The following is a 26,097-nucleotide window of genomic DNA, read 5'->3' on the forward strand; positions in this document are numbered from 1 at the left end:
AAAGAGGATAGGAGAGGAAATTGTGGTCAATGGTTTGAATCTGGGTAATTACTGAGTAAAAGCTGCCTCCAAGACATGATGTAAATAACGATCCTAGTCCAGACACAGTGATTACATTGACAGAGGTGTTTAGCTGAGGAGAAGGCATATAACACTGGGTCAGTTCTTAGTGTTCAATATTTAATGTGTATGCTGCCAGAAGAATGTTTAGATTGGGTTTTGTTTTGTCTGTGAACAGTGTTGACTGCCTCAGGCATGTCCATGAAAGAGAGAAAGAGGATTGTCTATGGTTTGTTAGTGGCCAGCTTACAATAAATATCGTTACTGCGACTCTGTTTTTATTTCCCAAGAAATTAACTGGTTTTCATGTTTACACTTTTCTGTGCTCTCAAGAAAAGAGACATAGGTTTTTTTTATCTCCACACTTTACATTCTCTACTGCTCTGCCAAAACCCATAATTTAATACATTATCCAGTCTGTCTATCACCAATAAAAGAACTCTAATGAGAGACTAGTATGGAAGATTTGCCATTAAAGGATGACATTTCAGCAAACGGCATAAAGCAGAACATTGCACAGAGTATCTGTGCATAAATATGTACTTGTAGAATCATGAAGCTATTGATGATTTTAGCAAGAGGTTTACAAGAAAAGTTGAGATTTGTTTTTTCATTAACAAATATTTTTACTTTTTTATTGAATTAGTTGTTAATGCTTTGCATATTAAATTACTTATTTGTGCTTCTTTTGGCAACTTGTTTTTTACAGGCTAGATTTAGGTGTATGTAGACTTTCAGTGCTTATTAGCAACGTTTGCTTCATATCTTCAACTTCTAAACAACAGAATATAAACAAAAAGTAAACATATCTTTGTTTTATTTACCACATCTGCCACATATTCATTAAAACTGATAGTTTACAGGGGCGGTGAGAGTATATCTCAAAGTTGTTGCCAATTAGGCTTGTTGCAGGTTTTCTTAGTAAGTATTCTAACTTTAAGCATATCTGACATGGGCCATATGTCCCAGTGACAGCATCATGAACAAGCAACACTCCAATATCTATTACATTTTTTTATCTATTACAAGTCATGACCAGGACCATGACCATTGTTAGTCTTATTAACAATATTGCTTTCAAATGCAAATGAAATATTGACATGTTAAAGGTGCAGAAACTGAGATTTGCATTTGAGATTTTAAGAGATATATACCCTAATTAATGTATGACTGAAACGTTGCAAGTTTGCTCGAGCTAATGCTATGGTTTTTCTTGAAGAGGTCCTGAAAACAAGTTTATTAATTAAAACGGAAACTGTCTCAAACTTTATTGACTACAATCTCTTCTAATATCCTACTCCAGAAGTTCCTCCTTATCCTCTTGAATATTTAATTGGATTTGAAGTGTTTCAATTAAATCCTATCTGTAGGTACACATGGGCCTGTCTTTTGAAGAAATTAAACTGGTATAATTAATGCATTCTCATTTTCTTTCATGAGAAACACTTTTAAATTTTTCTATCAGGGCATATATCTCAATAGTATTATAAAAGGCAAGGACGCTTGATTCTCACCCTTGTTTTTATGCAAATGAACGAACAGTTATTGAGTCACAGTGCCAATTTAACTTTTTTATTTTTTACTTTAATTCATGTCAGATTATTTCTCATAGTGAATGGGATAGACATTTGTTATTTAGTCATATTATGTTGCAATAATGGACAGGCATGCAGGAAAATCATGCAGTAGTAGGCTCATGAACCTACATTAAGTTCTGCTGTCTTACTGAGTGACTTATAGGTAGGAATTATAGGAGGTAATGAATATAATTATGCCTGTTGTTGGACATATTTTTCTCAGGGTTAAGTGTTGATAATTCAGAGAGCTATATATTTAGACATGCTCGGAACACTCATGTTACCACTGTTACAGCATATTTTCTTTTAATTACGTTTTGAAATTAATTATTGTTTATTATTTGGGAACTGAGAATACGGTTTGAATTGGTCTTACAGTTTATATTACCATAATTATTGAGAAAGTGGTGTGGTGAGTCACAAACCATCTTTGCTTGCAAACACTAAACTGTTTTTGGATGCTCCATTCAACTCAATTGTATTCTCCTGCTTATAGTGAATTGTTTCACAACTTGAGTATTCTATACGTTTTCAGTCTTACTTTACCCCTTCCACCTTTCTGTAGTGTGTGTGGCAAGCATCAAATTCAAAATTTCACTCATGATGGTCAAATTTGTCAGTTAAGTACAGATTCAGCAAAATAATGAAATTATTGTTTCTTGGTTTGATTTTATTAAAAAAAATATGTAGTCTTTTTTTTCAAATTCTTTGAAAATATGTCCATCAAGACAAAGCTGTAGGGTCTTTTGACTGAAGGTTGTTAGCTTTTCAGCGGTGTGATAACTTATAAACTCATTTTATCTCAAATAAATTGTCTAGTTATTAGCAAAAATGTTGCAAATTCATTTCAAAGAGTTTGGCAAAATGTAAATAAAAACATGATACAGTTAAACCCCCAGATTTAACAGCTCACAAATAACTCTTTCAGAAGTAAAGATGCAGAGGGGTTCGCTATTCTGTAAAGGAGTGCTCAGGCAAATCTCCAGAAGGAAATCCAGAAACACTGTTGCCTTCTATGAGCTGGAGCTCATTTAAGACTAACTGAAATGAAGTGAAAAAGTGTCTTGTAGTCAGAAAATTATAATTTAATATATTTTTATAGAAATAATGGATTATTTGTCCTTCGGGCTAAACAAGAAAGGGACCATCCGGCTTGTTATAAGCACATATTTGGAATGCCAGCATCCATGCACGTCATGAAGGCATTATAGATACAGACCAATATGTACAGGCTTTAAGCATCGTATGCTGCCATCATGATGACGTCTTTTTCAGGGAAGACCAGCTTTACCTCAGCAAAACACTGCAACGTCACATTCTGCATGCATTAGAACAGCAGTGCTCTATAGTAAAAAGTCTGGTTGCCAAACTGGCCTGTCTGCAGTTCGGATCCTTGAGCATTTGAAATTATTTGCCACATTATGGAATGAAAAATTCAGCAAAGCAGGTCCCAAACGGTCAACCTTTTTAAATGTCTACCTTGGATGTTTTTTCCTAGTAGATTATTGAATGACTTGCTATGAATTCTCTTAATCCATTGTTATTTTTTGGCTTTCCTTCTTATTCACTCAATTGCTACTCAATATTGACCCCTAATTTATTGTAGATTACTGTCTTAGTAACATTTATCTAGTCAAAACATGGCAAACCACTGCTGTATTTATTTCTGCTTACTCAAGTCCACTCCCCTTGGTATGGCCTAACCTTCCACTTCATCTTTTTATTGAAGGGAGCCACGTCCAGTGTCTCTGTGTTTGTCTCGGGATGATGAGCCGTTGGCTGGGCTGGAGGCGCTCCCCTTCAGGCTGATGCAGCAGGACTGCACGGCGGTGAAAACTCTGCTGCTACGACTGCGCAGGACCCTGCAGGAGGTAAGGTTCCAGTCCAGCAGCTGATTCATGGACCCAGGGCTCCGCTTTCAGTTATCACAGGTATATTAGCACAGCTACATCATCTTTATCTGCCGTGCCAGCTTCAAGCCTCATTGATTAGGCCAGAGTTGGGGCCCTTTTCTACACCCACCCCCCCCTACCACACACACACACACACAAGATTCAACCTACTGAAGTGACCCTAAAAAAGGGACATTTTTATTCAGTGCTCCATTGCAATAAGGAATAGCTGAGAGGATTTTTGGTTCAGCAACAGTACCCTTTAGACACACAATTGCTCAAGTGGTTTGGAAATTTTGAACAAAACTTAAAGTGAAAGCTATGAACTCAAGCTCATTTGTTCCTGTGGAAGCTCCTTTCTCACTCTCTGCTGGCTAAAGCTTCATTCAGATTACTTATTGACTATAGCTGTTAACCAACACACTCCACAACCCTTAGGCCGCTTCCTCGGATTCCTCTCAACATTAGCTACATGAAATCTATTTTCATAAGCCATAAAAACCTGAAATAACAATTACAGACCACAGAGAAGGTCCAGGGAAGAGTACACAACAGAAGTACATGAATATTAAAGAGGAAATTGTTTGCCCTCCTCAGCGACTCTGTCCCCTCATTAACTTGCAAATCTGCCATCTTCCATCTCCGTATGTAAACTGTTCACCAACAAGCATTACAATGACTTGTGCCTTTCTACTGTTTTTGTTTGCATGACCCATAGATACTGAGCTCAGATTAATACTCTTCTCATTTCATTTAAAAAAAACACATTTCTTTTTATACTTCACTTGAGATTAATTTTGGGCGATACAAAGATATGCCAATTAAAAAAAACACCCAGCCATCCAGCTGAATGTAAAATAATAAAATGTGTGACTGAAGGCCTATGCGACTGAATGCTGCTGAAGATTTAACTTGTGGTGTGATAAAAATTCAGCCTAAATTTAAATCATTCATATCTCCTTTTCTCCCTTTCCTATCTCCACGTTCTCACACATTGAAATATATTTATGTCCTCACTTGGCTCAGTAGCTCATATTTCTTTAAATTTATTGTGCTGCTTGACTTCCTGACACTGACTTAATTCTTAGCTTTTCAATAGCTGTTCTTTTTTCTGGAGGTGGTTGAAACATGCTATTTTTATTTAATTATGTAGATAGTTTGGGGTCACCAGGCCTAGGGTTAAGAACTCATGCATTACATCAGTGTACTCCCAGTGCCATTATTTGGTGGCATCTTTTGTAAAGATGGGTAAAATAAATACCATTTTAATGAGGCATTAAAATTTTCTAGAATAGCAATAGAGTTACTTCCACTCTTCGTTCTTGAAGAAAATAAAAAAGAGTCACTCTCCAAAAGACACTTGAGACAAGTATTTCTGAAGTTTTGGCATCTTACTTAATATTACCGTTTACTTGCTCTTTTTTGACAGAAAGTGCATGTTTAGAGACATGAATATAGTAGCCCTTTTCATACTAATGTTTGTATTGCTGTAATTGCATTTTATTGCTCAGATACATTGTTAAATTTTTGTCTTTGGTTTTACGTTTTTTCACATTCATGTTTTGAAGCTGAGATTGGGTACAACCCAAAATCACATTTGAATTATTTAATTTTGGTCAAAAAGGTTTTATATATATATATATAGGTTTTCAGGAGAGGATCTGAAGAGATTGGGTTAAAGTTAATCCACTTGCAGTGGAAACTGTAATTAAGGATGGATAAAGGATGGATATTTTATTTGCTTGTTCCTGATCCTTGAAAACGATATATTGTGGTTGTGACTATTTTGATGTTGTATGCTTAAAAAAATAAAAATAAAATAAAGGGTCTCAGTGTTGTTGGACAATATTATATAGTATGTGTGCAAGGCTTGGCATAGGCTTTTTGTTTTCTTTGTGGAGCACCTTTGTAGATGACAGCTATTACTTTAGACATTTTAAAGTCACACTGCCCGACCTTCATTAAAACCTTTTGGCTCATCTAACCACCTCTGTACATCCAGAATTCCGAAACCCATTTTAGCAGAAGCTAGTCATCCAAATTCATTCATTCATTCATTATCTGTAACTGCTTATCCAGTTCAGGGTCACAGTGGATCCAGAGCCTACCTGGAATCATTGGGCACAAGGCAGGAATACACCCTGGAGGGGGCGCCAGTCCTTCACAGGGCAACACAGACACACACACACACACACAATTTTGAGTCACCAATCCACATGTGTTTTTGTACTGTGGGAGGAAACCGGAGCACCCGGAGGAAACCCACGCAGACACGGGGAGAACACACCAACTCCTCACAGACAGTCACCCGGAGCGGGAATCGAACCCTCAACCTCCAGGCCCCTGGAGCTGTGTGACTGCGACACTACCTGCTGCGCCACCGTGCCGCCCTCATCCAAATTCATTATATATAAATATTAGAAATACTTCTGGGGAAATTGTGGACTTAAGTAATAAAAATATGTGTGAATTTATGTCTAACAGTATTGTTTTGTTTCTGAGTACATTGAATTCTTTTCAGTTTGGATTTACAGATCCATTAATCATTGAAACACATGAAATCGAAACAGCAACAATTTGCTCAGCATTTTGATTTGATGTCTTTTTCATTACGCCTGTTTGTTTTTGTGGTTCCACTAAAGACATCTTTCTTGTTTTGTCCTTAAGAATTAAGTGTAGGACACACATTGATCAAAGCTGACACATTTGGGAGAAAGCTGTTGTTGGACTGCTTGTAGTGAGCAGCTCCAAAGAAACCACAATGAGCAGTTTACTTAAAATGGAACTCCTTGTTGTTACTTTCTTTTGTTTAAAAACAACTTAAAAGCCAGGAATATACCAGCTATGCACAGGCAGCACTGTAAGTGGCTTCTGCTTCCTTGAAGTTTTGGCCTAGTTTTGAAAGAGTAAAGAATCACAGCTGTGTATTCTTATCTTACTTGTTGCTCTCTGGTAATGCTAGATAACTAGGCCTAGATTCCTTCCTAATAGCTTGTAGTAGGACATTATTAGCTTCTATTATGTTCTAGCATGAGTAGGTCTCTGAAGTCATCGATCCATAATAACATTGATTAATTGGGATGCCGATTAACTCACAGTCCGTTCACCTATTCACAGTAAATGGTTTATCATTTCTGCTGTCACATATCTCCATTGTCTCAGTTAGGCCATTAGAGTCTAACTGTCAGAGACAATTTATTTCAGTTTTTAAAATGCTGCCGTAGCTTTGTTTTGGAATTACACTGTACCTCTGTTCCGAACACATTTTGCGACTCACGAATGGTACTTTTGTGCACCTCAAGCTTCCATTAAGCCTTTTTATTTCTGATTTATTGCAGAAAATAGTAGGGACACCACCAGCTATCAAAGACAACATTTAGTTTAAGGTTTTGCCCTAGAATGGTTCCAAAAATAACATCTCTTAATATAAATTATTGTTGCAAATGGCTCTAGGAAAATTCTTTTACTTGATTATAAACAAACAATCTAGCATGTTTCCACCACCTCTCACCACTTAATAATGAAATAAGTATTATGAATTATTAAGTTTATGATAGAGTAAAATAAAGTTTACTATCCTCAAGTCTTTCAAATTCTGACAGAGCTACCACGAAATTCATGCCTACAAATATACAGAGGAATTTTGCAACTAGGACATGGCCATTATGAACATATTATGTCTGATTAAGATACCAATTTTAAAGCACTGAAACTTCACTAGTCAATAATTGTTAGTGATAGAATTATACACAACATGGCCAAAAATGTTCTCACACACTAATATTCTACATGTGTGTATTTTATCAGCTGTGTTCTTCAGTGGCCAGGACACCCATGTTTGGGCAGAGGATTATTCTCAGTGTTTTAGTGATACTGACATGGTGATGGGAGTATATACTGTAGTGGTACGAGTTGGTCAGACACTGTTGAACACACTTACAAATAGGGATGCACCGATACCACTTTTTCCTTTCCGATATCGATATTTCATGCTGAAGTTTCTGCCGATACTGAGTATCGATACCAATTCTATCTTAACTACTAGACATGTCATTCCAGCGAAAACCTAAAAAATGTGTCCTTTCTTGAAGTGTGCACTTCGATGACGTTGTTTTAGGTGAGCAAAAGGGGCGCGCCGTGTTATCATCCAATACTTCGTATTTGGAAGCGTTTCTGTGTCACACGAGACTTTAACTTTCTGCTCTTAAAAAACGAAAGTTGTCACTTGTGTCCCTATAACGACACAAATACACGGACACACCTGACCGTTACTGACTTTCTGACGAGTTAATACAGTTACATCTGCGCAGTTCTTCTGCTTAACATTAACTTTAGAAGAAAACAGGCCATTCGCTCTTTAAAGCCGGAACAGGGGACTGGATTATATCACACACAGCGCGTTTTATCAGCCAGGCCATATAAAATATGAAATATAAGTATTTATTACATAAATGTCTGGATCCTAGCTCTGATCAAGTCTGTATTACTTCTGTTTGGTAAAATGTGCTTGCTTTTAGTAACGTTTAAAAAACACAGTTAAAAAAGTAAACTCGTCAGTTTCTGTCATGATCATGAGTTTTCTGGTGTAAACAAGTCACTTTAATACAGGGCTTCAGTTTTGAAGTTTGGTATGAACAGAAAATAACAGGTTTCAGTGATAATAAACTGTCAAGAAATGACAAAAATATTATTGTATTATATTTGCCTAGGGCCAAATGTTGAATGGAAAGGAATCTGTCCAGAAAGGCATTTGTTTCTTGTCTTGTTAACGAGTATCTGTTTATGTATTAAATTTCAGAAGCATAGTTGTTGGAAGCATTTGCGGTGCCAACCTGCCCCATGAGTCCTCTTTTCTGAAAACTCAAATATGGTCACACTATGTTAGCGCGATTCCAAATATTTTTGCCTCGAAATCGCGTTTCAGACCAGTCGCAGTGTATTAAACATTTCATTTTTTCAATCCGACTTTGGACGTAGTCGTTTAGCGTAAACTCTCTACCAACTCGAGGCTGAACGAATCCCTTCAACAGCCAATGAAAACAGAGCACAGAAAATAAACACAGGCGCGTGCAGTGGAGCTCTACAGTGGTTTACATAGTACAGTATATTACATAGTGCTGGATGCACATGTCCCCAAATAACGAGTATTACCTGTAAGAGAACATAGTGAGACACAAAACACGCTGAAACAAGCCTTTATTCCAACTGTATGCTAATTTTCCATTCCACCTTAAATATCGCAACACTGATTCGCGCTACCGTTAGCTATTCTCCTAATCTCCAGCTCCCGCTTCAGTGTATAGAGACGGCGCCGACCGAGTTTTCACACACACAACCCATTTTTACATGTTTTTTTTTTATTTTACAAACAGCAGCGCAAACAATAACCGCAGATACTTATACGTCCGTATATATCAGTGTCTCCTAGGAAACCCGAGTTGTGTGTTTGGGGTCGTGTAGTTTATTACAATCGACATAAACAGTCGTGTAGTGTGAAATGGTGAAGTAGGAAATAATGAGTAGCATAGTGGGCTACGGTAACACTGCTTTGTCTGATCCACTTAAATCAGCACAACAGACAATTACACAATACCACCACTTGAAGAGCATATTAGCACTAAGACTGATTCACCACCCACATAATACCTCCTCTGTGGTGGCCCTGTCAGGGCCTTTTGAATTATATACTGCTTTAATTCTCAGTTATCACATTTTAAATACAAATAAAAACCAGAAACTCATAATATAAATATTGATGCTGCTAGTACCATTTAAAACCTCAGTTATTAGTATTGGATAATCAATATATTGAAGACTTTCATCCTGTTTTTTCATGATTATTATCATACATTTTTGTGATGAGTGTTTTTGAGGATTAGAGTAGTGTGCCAATATATAACGTACTCCTTTTTAGACAGCTACTTTACATGGCACAATAGGAATTTAATTAATGAACAGCCCTTCATAACAGTTCTGGTGTCTTGAAATGACTTATAAGGTTATGTCACCAGCCTTCACAATCTTGATCTTGCAGCTTTTTAAATGCTAAACTCTCCATTTTGGAAGTGAATAATCTATTGTTAATTTTGGGTGGAAAATATCTATTTTAGCAGGATTGAAAGTTTTACAGTCTTTGGTGATATTTTTTTTCTTTCTTCCCTCTTTTAGAGCACTGAGACCAGTCCTGCCAGCAGCCTTCATTCTCTACCCATAAGCCCCTGCAGTGAAAAGTCACTTCCTCTCAAGGTAATTGCTTGCATTGTGAAAATTATTTTATTAATTTGTGAAGTCTTTCAGTTTCACAGAAACCTTTAAATTATTCACTGATGGAGCGGACTCTGCCTTTTTAAGCTTGTGCACAGTCATCATTGACTGAGTGCACCCAGGGTTAATGTTTTCATGGTTTGGTAAAAAGTATGGCTTAACTTTATCTTTCAAAACATGGCTATCCAAGATATCAGCATTACTGAAATGCAGTATTGAGAGGGAATTCTCCTCCATTCATGTTTTTTTCATTTTCTTTTCCTCCTTCCATTGTGTCTCCCGAAAAATATGCCCTATCCTTTTCAAGTCAGTTTCCCTATGGAAGAGAAGTTGATCTGAATTATTCTTCTCAACCATCAATAAAAATTTTTTCCAGCTATCTTGATGAGATTATTTTATTATGTGCGCTAATCCTTTGGAGATGGGCCATGGCTGCCATGGGAGAAAGGTTTATGATTTTGTATATGGAGATTTTATATTTTTTTTTTGAGAAGGGAAGAGGATTTTGTTTTTCATTGGGACTTTTTTTGTGAGCGGAGTTGAAAATCCCGTCGAGCCGAGCGAAGTGGAAACAAGGTCTGCGTCTCTCTCTGTCCTCTTTACTGACCTACATGGAGCGATAGCAGAAGCAGCAGTCACACCAGCGAACCATGTGATGTCCCAGCCCGTCCGTAGCCTAGCGCCATGCAGCGAGAGGGAGGGCTGCTCAGAATAGGGCCCCATGCATTCTGACATTGTGTTCCGATGACAGCAGAAGGGTGGGACTTGTCCTGCTTCATTGTGGAAGGGTTTAAAAAAAAAATAGGGAGAAAACTTCCTGGTTCCCTGTTTTTAAAAATAAAGCCCACGATCCCACCTGAGACGGAACCGTGTCACTTCTTGTCCTACTTGGAGCAAAAAAAAAAAAAACTTCTTGTTCTGAACATTTGTTATCCCTGCTTATATTATAATTAGAGCCTGTGGAAAGTCCATTTTTTTGGCAAGAACAAGGAGCCTTATATAGTGGAATGAAGCAGAAGAGAATGTGCTAGGATACCTTTATACCACCACTCGTCTGAGCCCCTTGTAACACCACCCACCTCTTTAATAACCACTTGTTAAACAAGGGTACTTCTGATGGCCCTTCTCAAGTAGTCCTTTATGGATTTCCCCTGAATGGCACAACAAAAGCATCTGTCCTCCACTCCTTTCAGTTCCTCGCTGTTTATTTGACAGTAAGATCATTGTTCAGGCTTATGTGGTTGCTGAGGCTAATTCTCACAGAAAAAAAGAGATTACAGTGTTTAGAAAAGAAGTCTTACAAATACAAATGTCCATTACAGATGTGTATTATTGCTGATATTAAAGTAGAAAATTACATGGGTGAACAAAAAAAAAATCATTAAACAACCAATCAGCAACCACCGTGAAGCATGAATTTATTATTTGATGATGTAGGTATGTAGCATGTACAGTGCTTATGAATGTGTAAAAGCACCATTATTTGTTATATATATTAGCTTTGGAGCTACACTGCAAAATCAAAGAAGTGAATTGGATTTTGGGAAATGGTGAACACTTGGTCACGAATTACATTAAAGGCATATTGAATCATGCACCTGATTTCAAGGGAACGGACAAATGTAAAATTTAACCACCATAGATTGAAAGGCACATTATAATACAATCTACTTAGTCTTTTTATGCTCATATTGAAATGACTTTTCCTGTTAAAATTATATAGTGACCATATTATGCTTTCAGAAGTAGTTACATTAAAATGACTCAAATGTAATTTCTATTTTGGCTCTCTTGTAAAACCCTGAAAATGCCACTTTGGCGCCAGACCCTGGGGAGCCTGTCTTTGACTGCTTCAGAGATATTTTCAATCACATCCATCATGTGTTCGAGGAGATGAATGTGCAGCAGCTTTTTGTATGTGTGTTCTGTTACAGAAGAGCTTTGTTGGTTTTCCTTCCACTGAAGTGTTTAATCTAGGCCAAGCAGACAGAGAGGCCACTCAGGTGCAGCTTTACAGCATGGCACTAAAGACGCTGTTCACTGTCCTGTAATGAACTAGTGTGTATGTGTGTGCATGTGTATGTCTATGGGATTGTATGCAACTGTGACCAAACAGCTCTCCGGAGGTCCTCCATGGCACTGCACAGATAAAACTGCTCTTGGTGAACATCTATAATTAAGATATAATTAAATATTCCCCCAAGGCCTGGATTTGGAGGAGGCTTGTCTTTTTTGGTTTGTTTACCACATGTCTCACTCAGGACGTGACCTTTTTAGGTTCTGAGGATGTAAATTAGAATTCGGTTGGAATCATAGCATGAAGTCTGAACTCCATACTTTTGTCTTTGTTTGCTGGAAATGAGCAAACAATAAAAGAGACGCTGGGTCATTCAGAGTAAATGTCTTCACTGTCTTTGCGAGGCAGATTTACTTTTCAAGTGCCATCAGAGGGACATCAGCTCCTCTTGAGACCTTTATGTAACATCAACAAAGGAGCATATTACAGCAGAAACAATAGAGTGTGAACTGCTTAGTTTAAGTGCATGACATTGAAGCGCATAATCCTTTCCACTGATCTCTCATGAAGGACTTCCACACTACATAACAGAGCATTTTTCTGGACATGGATTAAGTCGAACCCTTGAATACGTTGTGCTTTAAACATGAGCACTTAATTAAAACTGACACTGTGGTTATTTACATTTGAATCGTGGACGTTCTCTCGCCAAAATATCAGGCATATGAGTATTTTTTGGAGTACACATTTTCAAAAATGTATTAAATAATTTGAAATAACAAGAAGGTTTTTATGTATTAATATAATATGTATTAAACTCATTCAATGGAAAGCTGAATTTGTATCTGTCAGTTTTGGAAAAGCTTGATTAATTAAAATTTCAAAACGTTTTATATATATATATATATATATATATATATATATATATATATATATATATATATATATATATATATACATAATGACATAATGAGTTTTACATTGATAGATTGCAATACATGTTTCAATGAAATTCCTGTCAGGAACTCTAAACAAAGTACATGTTCTTAGTTGAAAGTAGATGAGAACAATGTAGAACTAAATTAAATGTTTGCTAAGAGCTACATAAAAAAGGACAACTACAACAAATCTTTTAAAGGTGGCCTTCATCTGTGTTTTAAAGGAACTATGAATAAATCAGTGCTATGCTGCTTTCTGCCTTTAATTTTCCCAAGTGTTTTGTTTTGATCTGATTGCAATGTTTAAACCTTCATAGACTTTCATAAGCACCATTTATAGGTTCAAATCTTTTAAGTTTCCTTTCCACTTTTAATCGTTAGTGTCTGTGGTGGAGAGGACTGAGTAACCCAACGTTAAGCGACTGCATGCACAGGGAATGCATGTCTTTGCTGCTATCTTACAATGTTTACTCTGCAGGATTAAGCCTGTTACTAGCTTAATTTAAACCCTGTCCAGAAAATAGTTTCAGAATATCCAGGCTTTCTTGCACAACCACAGCCGGCGTGTAATCTGTTGGGCTTTCTGCGCGTGATTTGGGTGGAGCTCTAGTTTGGAGAGGGTTGGGGAGGCCTGTTTGTTGAGACATTTGCGCCATGATGTGCTCCCGGCCTTTTCAGTCCTCCACTGGTGCCCTTGAAGCTACAGCCACGCCGCACAACAAACCACCCCACCCCTCCCTCAGCCCCCCACCCCTCCCTCTCTCCCTCCCTACTCACATAATGGATGCCGACAACACAAGGTCGCGGGAAAGCGCCTGCTAGTTCATGTGAAGTTTATGGAAGAAAGTGAAACGTCTCCTCGAAACCGCAGCATTTGGTTTCTCCTTTTGAGGAACTTTCTTTTGCTCTCATGAAGAGCTCATATCCAGCTGGAAGATATGGCCTGAATAATGTAGTCCCCTTTTAAGCAGGTTTTGTGTGTGTGTGTGTGTGTGTGTGTGTGTGTGTGTGTAGGATTCGGCAAAAGAAGACAGCCAGTCCCTCAAGCTGCAACTGAACGAGAGAGATGAGCTGATCCTGCGACTGCAAGCTGAGCTGGTAAGAAAACCCAAGCCCTCAAACAACATCAACTCAATTCCCTCAGCCAAGGCTGCTGTAGTTCTCTCACAAGATTACAAGAGTTTCATGATTGCTTTTCTTAATTCCGTTCTTGTTGGTATTGCCTAATTTGTAATGGATGACAATCCCTCAGTTGACGTTGTGGTGTCTGGTCCACTTAAAAGTCTATTAGTCAGTTATGTTTATGTTAAGGAGCAGTCTAGCAGGAATTAGAGGACTGTACAGAAAATCCCTTACTGGCACAGAAGGTGCCAGTGCTCTGCTATACTGATTAAATTGTTAGGCATAGTGTTTTCCATATGAGATCTGTGCTGCTCCCACATTATGTATAGTTTGTCAGCAAACTTGGGGGACTGATAAAGAATATCACACAGATGTATTTGTTGATCTTCTGTGCTGGCTTTGTCCTAATCAGAGTCATGGTGAGTCTAGCGCCTACTTGGAGTCGTTTGGTGAAAGGCAGGAACACCAGTCCGTCACTGGGCATTATAAACATTTATTAACAAAAATTTGATGAGTTCATGAACACACACATGTGAGACCAACCTGACTTTTGTTGACTTGACTTGCACAGCACAATAAATAATACATACATCACATTTAAAGGGACATTGACTTGAAGATCAGATAATCAGATAATACCCGGTTTAATCTTCTATAAAAGCAGCTTATTAATTTTCATTGTCAGAAAAAAATAAAGCCTTTTATAAGAAATGTTACTTTCCAGTCTTTTCCAAAGGGCTTTTTTAAAAACTTTCTAAGAAATCTGCAGGAATATATTTTTTCAGACCTTCCAAGTTCAGCTTTAGAATTTGGTGGTATTTTTTTCCCTTTTTTTTCTCAAATAGTTTCAAACACATTTTGTGATGTTAGAGTATTAGGTCGGGACATTTTCCAGAGTTGTGCTTTCACACCTGTAATGTGTAGGAGATGATTTTCTGCATCAGACACGTTCTCACAGCTGGAAATGTTCCACATCCTTTTGGCATGGGGCAGTGCCTGTGAGGCACAGCATGTTTCTCCATAAAATTACAGGCTCTGGGCACACATGTGCTTACTCCGAGATTACCCAGACTTTGTACTAGGGTACTAGGTTCTGGTTTGCCGTGCAAGTGTTAAAACGCCTTTAGACTCTGAAGTGGCCAATCCATAGTTGTTTTTGTCCTCCTTCTTCCTTTTTTTGCTTTATCTAGATTCTATTCGTAACCCCTACCCATCCTTTCAGTCCCAATAGGGTTGAGCTGTCTTGTCACAGAGGAAGGAGAGACAGAAACACTTGTGGATTTTTCACATCTGAAGCAAGAGTAGAGCTTGATTCTCTCCAGTATCTCAAAGAGGAAAGCTTGAACTGCTTTATATCTGATGATAGCAGTAGTTTTTGTGATCTACCAGGTCTTGTACAGAGTTTAGGAGACCAATTTTCTCTGTATATTTTAATAAATGTCTGAACTCCAGCTTTGAAAACTTATGGATAAAAGAATGGTGTTACAGCAATTTTGCACAGTACTGTTATTAAAGTCAGAAGGATTTAATTTGAAATAAATTGAAATAAATGAATTAATTTAATGTGAATTTTTCACAGTGGTGGTGATAAAAAACATTTCAGGAATCCTGAAGTCTTTATTGCCATTTAATGACAGTGAGACAGTGTTTTACACTGGTTTTGAGACTTTTGAAATGGAATATTTTGGTTTTCTGTCAGTACTGGCAAAACTGAAGCATTCTTGTGACACCTACATTTGTACAAAAGCATAGGCAACGTATCGCCCGACATCATACACTACTAGATAGCATATCACATGCTCAGTAACTGTCACTTTGGGAAGAACACTCTTCTATGTCCTAACAGCAAGTGGGTAGACACATGAAGGAGAAATGTGACAGGTCCTGCTTAAATTTATAGGCCAGCAGCCTGGAGAGATGGAGAGTATGATATGCTAACCAAAGGGAAGAGCTGTGGGGGGCTTAAACTAAAACTGTAGAGGGCAGCCAAGAGACTGTAAATGCAAGGGGTTAAATGAAGAATAATGCTTAAGTCATAATGTGTAGAGACTTCATAAAGATTTCCTACGCGCTATATGATATCTGTAGAATTGATTTGTGGAGGTGATTGCAAAGGACCATTGTTCTCCCCCTGTTTACAAAGAGTAAAGTGGAGGATGAAGGTCGAATCTTTTTTCTTCTCCCATTTTGATAAGCGATGAAATGGACTGATTATGTAAACAAGTCACACCGGCTGTGTGTTTATTTTTTGCTTTGTGGATGATATGTTTTTGTACAGATTATGGATTGCTTTTGTTTTGCAGGATTTAGTCAGATGTACTTTTAACATTCATCAAGTGTTATCGGTGGGACTTTATTCAAACTGCAGAAATGTGTCATGTTCTTGTATAAGTGGAAGTTTTAAGAAGATGGCTGTTTGCTTTAGTCATATATCTATACTTTTTGTTTAGATATTTAAAGGTCACCTTTCATTTTCTCATTCAGCCAACCATCTTAATAAAAAAGTCACAGTTCCCCAATTGTGCCTTTCAAGCAAGAGTCATCCAATCACTCAGGTCTCCCTGTGTGGAGCGGAATGCAGCCAAAAACAACAGAATTTACTTAAAATCTATAGAGGGCTTTGACCCATGGTCCATTTGCTACAGTTCTATCTTAACATGCTTATTCCCAACACGTGTACTTAATCTCACTCTTACCTGACAGAACCGAGATCAACAGAATTTATACTTATTGACATCATCACTAGGGAGAATGTACTGCCAAAAACAACTGCTCTATTTTTAAGGAAATACAGTACTGTAGCCAAAAGAGCTCTCTAGACCACTGTGAGAAATGATAAAATACTTCCCAGCATTCAGTCTGTCAGCCTGTTGGCGGGCTTGCCTGGTTCAATTTTTATGATCTCCATTGGACACCATTAGTGAGGGACAGTGGCCCAGGAGTTTTTAAAAAGAATTTTCAGCATCACCTTTATTATTTTTAGCAGATTGCTATTCAAACATATGTTTGGTTAGGGGATGAAAGCCTTTTGATATTGTGAGATTTGACCCAGCCTAATTAGATGTTACTTGCAATAAGGAGCTAGCAGCATGACTGTGATGGAACACTACTCTGTAATTTTGTGCTTTAGTTCTTTTGTATGTGTTTTTCTTATAGGAAGTTGCCCGTTCTCTACAGAAACCCCATTGCCAAAAAGCTGACAAAACAACCCAGACGGATCTTGCAGTCTCAGAGGTAAGTCCTCATTATTGGACCATAATACAACTATTAATGGCTACTTTAATGTCCTGGCTTAATTGAGCACTGTCAATTTCCTTTTAATTGAACACAGGTCCCTTTGTCCTCTGTTTTTTAATAAGGCGACTTTTATGTGGAGAAAAAGCTCTAAGACTATAAGCCTGGCAATACAGGCTCAGGTCCAGATAGCGCAGCCGAGTAGAACACTTTCACAGCAGAAAGCTCCAAGTCATTTAAATCATAAAGCAGTTACACAGCATTTTCCTGGATGTCTTGTCCCTGGAAGGTTTTAAGTTTTTTTCTGTAAGCACTATTCGTCTAAGTGCAAACCAGTATAATTTACACAGGTAAGTGTATGAGAGGCACTTTAAAATTCATTTCAGGAAACGTCAGATCAGTGCATAAGTAACGACGAAGTTTTTCAGGAACCGAAGAGCAGATTATGCAACAAATACTGCATATTTGTCATATTGTGAATTGAAGTTGACTGCTGACATTTTAGGGATACCATCCACTTGCTAGTCTTGGGAACTTTTTTGCTTCCCCCTTTTGGAATGGTTTACATATGAAAACATACAGTGCATTATCAGTTTTTGAAATTGCATTTATTCACTGGCAGGGGTTTATTCTGATGAATGGTGCATGGTGTTTTCTTTTTTACATTCATGTCATATAATACAACCATGTATTGTGGAAAAGAGCCCTGACAATATAATCTTTTTTTTTTTTTGTACTCCCTTCATTCAGAATGACATTCAGTGGGACTCCTATGGAGATGCAAGCCATTTTCCCCCTCTGGCGTTTAGCTTCTCTCCAGATTTTGTGGCTTTGTATTATAGATAATGTGCTAGTATGATGTGAATTCAAATTACTTCTTCTAATTGGTTTACAGTCTGCTCTGCTAATACAACTCCAATGTTTCACCACCTGACAAGTTCTTAATCTGTTATGTCTAGAGAATCCACTTTCTCTTTTCCAATTACCAACACCGCTAAAAATAGCTAAATCTTCAGTATTGGCTGATATTAATACTAAAAATATATTTCTTGTTTTAAAAAAATACTGAACTTTAAATGAGTATCTAAATGCAGGCTAAAAGGCTCGACACATCCCAACACTGTTCTACCCCTTAGAAAGAGATTACACAATATAAAGATATTATTATATTTCAGAATAGATTTATTACAGGATTAAATAAGGCTTTCTTAAATAAGCTCTTCTTATGTCATCAGTTAAATGTGGTGTAGTTAAGCCAAGATGTTAAAAAGAGCATATATTTAGATACCGGGTGTTTTTGCAGTGAGCTAGCACCTTTTTTTTTTTTTCTGTTGTGATGCCAAAAAAGTGTCTGCGTGGAAGTGTGGGAAAGGTAGAGTAGGCGGATGTGGATCATCTTCCTGCCTGTTTCAGATGCACTGAAGGTGGATCAGTGAGCAGAGAGGAAACACACACACAGACACAGACACATATATACATGCATGACCCCTGGGCTTCCTGTGTGTGGCACACACCATCATCACTTCCCCTGCTCAGCAATTGAAGGAGTTGCGCTTCCACTTGATACGAGTGCACCGCTATATAGGTTACTGCATTGAGGGCACACAAATATCTGAAAGTGTGTCTACAAGTGGGTCAGCTATTTCTAAGGCTGCTTTGACTTGAGGAGGTCATTGGTTTTTTTTTCCCTCTCTCTTTTTCCTTAGTTCTCTCCTGTTATTTTATTTTATTTTTTTCTGGAGCACCCCGCCTCTCTCCTACTGAGCTAATTAGCTGAAGGGGAGAAGAAGCGAAGGTTCCGTGTCCTCTGTTGAGCCACAGAACACCAGAGGGAGCACACTGGCCTCGTTCATACACACCGGCCACACTTTATCCCAGCCGCCGCCGCAAAGACTTCTCAAAGTCCCGCACCTGCTCCACTCAGGGCTGTGTGAAGCAGAAAAGAATGAATCACAACATAGATTCACCAGATTTACTGTGAAAAACGCACTACGAACTATGAAATTCTTATATCACATTCCTTCCATTCTGGGTAAGGAAGGAAAATAAATCTTATGTTAAGCAAATGTTAGAGTTCTAGCCAGAACATGACTGAGTCACTGATGCCTGCTCATCTGTTTTTAGCTTCCTCAGAACTGTTAGAACATGAGCCTTCTTATAGCAAAGGGGTGATGATATCATGTCATATACTCTTTCTACTTGACTTAAGGCTTCTTTATTATAATTTACTATTTTAAAATATTAGGTTATGGTTATGTAAAAAAACTTTCCAAGAGAAATTGAATATAGTACAGTTTTAAAGGGGACATATTTTGATGTTTTAAACTTCATGGTACCTACACTACTTGACTCTGCTCACTTTTTGGGACTTGGTACCTTGTTTGATTTCCACTACCACAGTTCCACCATCAAAACATAGTTGATACCATGGCAAAACGCCTTCACTGTTGTGAACAGTGGGCTTTGTAAACCACAACAATGGCGGATGTAACGTTAAGCGTTGTTTACTCATCGTGTATCTCTTTGTTGTTGTTTTTGTTTTATGGGAATGAGCACAGCTTAGTGGTGCATCAGTTCAGACAGATCAGTATATTTTATTTCATTACTTTTTTCATCATCCAGCTCTCACTGGATACTTATGTCTGCTACAATCCAAGGGGCATTGGTACCTTTTGAAATAGACCACAATGTAATTTTATGCACAGCAATTATGAGTCTGATTAAAAATCTGTGTGGTCTCGGCTGTAGAATGTGTTGGATATGTGCTAAACGTAGAGTTGAGTGATGAATCTCTCTGGCCAATCATTGCTTTGCAAGGTTTACACTTGGTACACTTAGTTTAGTCCTTACTTGGCTCACTTGGAAGATACTAACTAAACTACCTGGTTCCAGATACCAGGTACCAAATAGCCTAGTGGAAATGCAAAATCTAAGTAGAGTTGAGCAGTGTTTGTACCACGTTATGGAAAAGTGGCAAGAATGAAATCAAATACATTTTTCAGTGCATTGGCACATTAATTTGGGTGTCTGGAATTCCTACCAAACAACAAACTGTGAAACAATACAACAGAGAGCACATTTTGGTTGTCTGTTTTTTTAACATTTACTTTAGTAAATATTTTACCAATTATTTCTTGGTCAATGCATGTCACTGATGTTTCATTAAGACCTCAGGGAATAGTGTTAACTTGTGGAAATATATGGTGTCCCCTTTATTATATGTCCCCTTTAAAATGTACTTAACATGCATAATTGGTTCATTGCACTTTCAATTAATACATATACATTGTTTATACATTGATCAAAAAAATGTTCCAGTAGCTGACACTACACAGGACCAGCCAACCTCAAAACATGAGGTATATTTCAGTTGACATGACAGGTTTGGCCGGTTTCTCACCCCCAGAATAAGTCTTAGTCTAGACTAAATAGGGTTTAGTGTGGAAACACTGTTGGCATTTCAATTTAGTGCAAGACTAGGCTTAATCCTGTTGAGCTCAAAGCTTACTTGCTGAGCTCAAGAAAGGGTCAGTACCTCCTCTTTTTTTCTTAATTGGAAAGAATGTGCAAAGCATTTGTTGGCATCAAGAAAGGATCAGTGTAGAAAAATCCATGTTTATGGACATTTGAACTTTTACACTTGAAGTCTTTGCCACCTCTCGGCTTGCGCTTACCCTTTGTCTGGTCTTGTGGCTTAAGCCAGTTAATTTTCAGTTTTGCCCGTGCCACTGCTATGCCTCTATTTAAATAGGAAAGCACTTAGGAGCTCATTTACTCTGGCGGTCCTTGCTCTGTGGCATAGATATGAAGTTTTATGGATTACTTTCTGTTTTTCATAAGATTTGCCTCCCAGTCATAAATCTTATTTAGGGAAGTGACAGCTCATTAAAGTGCTTGAATATTTAGCCAAATGGAACGCCCCTTCCAGCCAGAATGAGTCGTAGTAGATGCTGGCCCAGACACTCCGATCTATGTGGGCTGGAGATAGGTGGGAGAGATTGATCAGCGGTCATTTCTGCTGGTGAAGGATAGCTGTTGAAAGCAGAGCATTGGTTATATCCAGTCTTCAAGCTTATTGGTCATTACACCATGTTTTCATACCATTAGGTTTTGACTCATCTCATTTAGACACCTAAAACTTATCATCTTTTTTACAAATCTGTCTACACATAAAGGGTCTGCTCATCAAGGCTCAAGCTGAGACCCATTTGATGTTTCGGTCTGGGTCCACAGTTGTTAAACTCCCAACTCCGTCGTTCAAGCGCACAAACGCCTTACTCTCAGCATGGCCCTGAGTGTGGTCAGAATATGAGAGCAGGGCTTCACAGGATTACATGCATAGAGAACTGTAATAGCCTGTCTTAAGTGCACTTGCACTCAGAGCTGCAAAGTCAAAGACTGGCATTTGCAGAATTTCAATTTGAGAGTTAAAAATCTGCCTTCAGGATGGGATCCTCAAACCATAGTCCTCGGCTACAGTATGTATAGGTTTTCATTCCAATCCTGAACAATAGCACTTGATTTCCCTAATTACGCTCCCGTCTTTGTTTAGGAGATGAGCTCATTAGAGAAATCAGATGGTGTTGTGCTCAGCAGAAACAAGGATCTGTAGACATTGCAGTGTTCGATGGACTGGGTTGAGTACCTCTGTTATCAGATGTTTGATCTAGCCTCGAGTGGAAAGGCTTCTGAGCAATTGTGTATCAAGATTAACCGCGATAAGAAAATCATTTTCAGTGACTCGTTTTAGCCAATTATTCTGCAGAATATTGTCCTTTTGAAAATGATCATTTAAAAAAATTCCTCAGAGACAATAAACTATAAAATAAACAATAAAATAATTTTCAAATTAAATCAGCCAAATAAAAAATGTATATTTAAAAAACATTTTAAAATGTTTTATTTTTTCATTAATGTGTAAATTGCAAATATTTTGAGATTTGTGATTAACCCAAGTGTCTCATTATTTTTAAATACTATGTCGAGTATACTATCGATATATTGACTTATCTGAAAATACTGATAGTATCTCAATATACTGACTTAGTTACACATTATTCTGAGATACTATCTCAAAACGACGTGAACATATTTTGATATATATGCAGTCTCAAAATATTGAGATAGTAATTTACATATAAATTGGGATAAGTATGATGTTGTTTTATTAGAATAAAAAAGGCACCGATTTCTAGTAAACAAGTTATCCACCTCACCCATTCCACATTTGTCTTTGGACCATAATTCTTCCCAAACTCACGTGATTGGACAGGAACACCGTGGTGATGGCAGAGGTCCCATTCAGTGTGATGTAATGCCAGCTGTCTGAGCCTTGCTGTCTCAGCCCCCCCTTCCACCCGCACCATCTGCATACTCCTGTGCAGGTGTAGAGCCAGGGTTATTGGAGCTGTGAACAGGGAATAGGGGCTTTATGATTGTTTTTCCATGACCCATCAACTTTTACTGGCTCGGCTGTCTCTGCATCTGACTGCACCCGTAAAGCATCTCCAGAAGAAGGCAGTGAGGCAGATACAGATCCTTGCATTAACTTCTTAAACCTAAAACATATCTAGCCGATCTTAATCTCAGAACTTAATGACATCTGAGAACATCTGAATTTTACTCTAAACATCACATCTCCCATTTTGAATTTGAAGTACTCAGAGTATACTAATGTGTTTGGCTGCAATGTGAGTGTAAAAATGCTCTCATATATATTTGACACTAATGTAATATTTGTGCAAATGCCTCATTCATTAAAAAAAAAAAAACAAACAAAAAAAAAAAACAAAGACAATTCACCAGTTCCCAAAAATAACATCTCTTTGCTCTATGACTTGGAAAAATTGGAGCACTTACAAAGTGGAGAGCTTTTCAGATGCAACTGTTTATTTCTGAATTAGTCATAAAGACAGCATTATAATGGAGTATCTTTTTTATTTCTTTTGCCAACTGCTGTGAAACAAGTAATTTACATAGTTATGAGAGTGAGGAACTGAACTATGAGACTACATGCAAGACCTTACATTGGTTTTATGTGAAAGTTTCAACCAACAAGTTACAGGTGAACGTTGCATGGAACATATTGTCACTGTCCAAAGGAAAACCTGTAAATTTTGAGGAGAAGAAAAAAATCTAAATTTCCACTGGAAGTCAGTGTAAAAAGATTTATTTCCAAGCAACATTGGTGCATTTCAATTGGTCCATTCATTAAGAACTTTACACACAATTAAAAGTCTACACAAATATTTAGATGGCATGCTTTTTCTCTGGACAGCAACACTATTTTCTATGCAGTGTGAATGCAATACAAAGTAGCCAGTATTTTCTCTGTAATTCTAAAACCTTTTGTGTTTTAATTTTTTTTTCTTTTTTCATGTCAAATCAGGAATAAATTAATACAAAACATGATACAGCAGGCAACAACTACTGATACAAGTACCCATTAATTAAATTCAATAGATTTAAGTGTGTTTTGGTTGATACTTGGTATAAAATCTGCATTTTGATTGGTTGTTTCTGTAAAGTTTTGCAAAATGCAAGTCCATTTCCAGAGTATTACCATATGTAGCAGAAGTTCAATGACATGTAAGTTTCTAAATACAAATTTTTGTTGAAAGTTTTACCCCAGAAAGGCTGTTTGAGGTTAACAGAACAGGCCAAACAGCTGTGGTGAACTGAATTCAGTAGATCCCTCCAGAGAATGCTGGAAATACCTGGTGCTACCCGCTGACCATGCTGTCCATATTGTGGCTGTGTGCTTGTGTGGGCTGTTGACTAACCATGCTCCAAAGACATGTGTGCTTCGATTCCAGGGCCGGGCACGTGCCAGCACTTCTGCTTCTGCTTCTGCTTCTGCTTCTGCACCGTCTCGCAGGCAGCCGTGTGAGTTTCCTCTGTGTTGTCAGTCTGCCGCGTGGTGATTCCACCAAAAGCATGGCATGTGACTGCCCTCAGAGCTGGGCACTCCTACTCCCTCACTGATGCTCCTGGATTCCTGCCTGCTTCTTGGAGGCCTCTTTGTCCCTCCACAAACAACCATGTCTTCCTTTTGCACAGCCACCCCCAACTCTTTCCTGCTAGTCTCCAGTCTGTCACTGTGCCTCAATTCCTTTGTTCTTTTTTCCATTTACTTAGCATATTTTCCACTTATCTCATTGTTTACTTACCTTTTCACACCTACCTCCTTGGTGCTCCCCTGTGTATGCTACTTCTGATCTGTGGTCTTGCACTCACTAAAGACACAAAATTATTTGTAGTTTCTTTGTGGCTAACAGTCCAATAATTTTTTAAACATTTAGATAAAATGTCTTGTATCAATAGCAGAGTAATCTAGTAATTTTTATAATGGTCCATCCGTAGTTGAGCATCAGTTAACTTAGGGTATTTAAACACTTGCACTGTTTGGTCTTGTTAAATCAGACTTTTAAATCAAACTTGGTGCAGGTTCTTTGGGCAGGCATGAAAGAAGTAATTGCACTCAGATGTGGACCAGTGCAACTGTGCAGAGACCTTTGAGTTTTATCAGTTTATTTCTGGATAGGATGTGATCCAACCAACAGGTTAAATGGCTCCTGTGTGTAATATTGCTTTGTGTATTGTATGCAGTAGAACTGCAAATCTGAGCTATGCCCCCTGTCCCAATTCTTGCCCTAACCCCTAAGGCCTTCCTTGATGACTTTGTTGACGGGTGAGCAAAAAGGACTTTGAGGGTTCCGAAATTTGAGAACAGAATTGGACACGCTCACACCCTTCAAGTGTTCACATCATTAAAGTGTAAACACAAAACATAGTGGCTTACAGCCAACTGGGCTTAATTCTTTACAGTGTGTTATTGGTCCCTTTAATGTTCATTCATTCATTATCTGTAAGCGCTTATCCAGTTCAGGGTCGCGGTGGGTCCAGAGCCTACCTGGAATCATTGGGCGCAAGGCGGGAATACACCCTGGAGGGGGCGCCAGTCCTTCACAAGGCAACACTTTAATATTAAATAATAATATCTTATGCATGTTCATTTTCACCCTTGATGGGATTCATTTGGGAAGGTGTGAAAGAAATAATCACACTTGGATGCAGATCCAACAACTGTACAAAGACCCTCGAGAGGAGGTGGTCTCAGTCCGATACTAAATTAACATGTTCGTTCTGAGATTGCAAACTTCTTAAGTGATTCTGGTCAGAGCAAATGAACTACAGGTGTGAAAATGCCTTTAAATCCCCCTTATCTTGGTCCAGTACTTGTAACACAGACTTCTCATGGGCTGACACTACAACAAAAGGGTAAGATGCTTGGGTATGGCATAGCTCCCAATGTCAAGTGTTTTCCTCAACAGTGACCTAAACTGCGCTTAGTATGTCAGGCTATTGTTAACCAACAAAGAAAACATGCTCTTATATCAAACATGATGAACAGCCAGGTGTCCCCAGACTTTTGACAGGCCGTTTATATGATACATTCTGACTTTGGACAGGGTGGTCGTCCTTCACGCTGTAATCGCCTCCAGTTTCGACGCTTAAACCCGACCTCAATCTCAGCTTCACATCTATTTTATATTTAATCCCTCAGACCAAATGCTTTAAAGATGGAGGGCAGAAAAATGCTCACGGAAGCACGCATACCTTCATGCCCTTTGTGGGCTGGGCTGCATGTGGGTGAGAGTGTGAGTGTGTTGAATGGTAATCCACACAGGCAGAGGCGAGAGTGTGGCACCCCGCTCTCGCTCTGCCCAAGGCCGCCGGATTGGGAAGATGAAAGCCCCGTTGTTTACTCAGGTGGAGGAGCTAGCTGCAGGAAGGCAGGAGGCCTCAGATGCTTTGATCCTCTTTTGTCTGTTTTTACTGATGTATGGAATGCTGCCTGCTTTACTTTATGAGCATGCACACTGAAGGGGGAAAATAAAATCACAGAAAGATTTTTTTCCAACTCAAATAATCCTCTTCCTTTTTGGCTATACGTGGAATAGAGCCCTCATGGGATCTTCGTGACACTGTTT

General features: G+C 38.3%; 1 protein-coding gene across 2 annotated transcripts in view; it reads left to right on the top strand.

Moving 5' to 3' along the window:
- The window catches only part of ccser1 (coiled-coil serine-rich protein 1), a 104,252-nt gene that overhangs the window by 34,172 nt on the left and 43,983 nt on the right, over positions 1–26,097 (top strand). For both annotated transcript variants that reach the window (XM_066644432.1, XM_066644433.1), the window contains exons 6-9: positions 3,367–3,508; positions 9,698–9,775; positions 13,763–13,846; positions 17,027–17,104. In XM_066644432.1, the coding sequence (XP_066500529.1) occupies positions 3,367–3,508; positions 9,698–9,775; positions 13,763–13,846; positions 17,027–17,104 (382 nt within the window). The remainder of the gene's footprint in view (positions 1–3,366; positions 3,509–9,697; positions 9,776–13,762; positions 13,847–17,026; positions 17,105–26,097) is intronic.

Source organism: Hoplias malabaricus, chromosome 14 (genome assembly GCF_029633855.1).
Source record: "Hoplias malabaricus isolate fHopMal1 chromosome 14, fHopMal1.hap1, whole genome shotgun sequence".
NCBI classification, from domain to species: domain Eukaryota; kingdom Metazoa; phylum Chordata; class Actinopteri; order Characiformes; family Erythrinidae; genus Hoplias; species Hoplias malabaricus.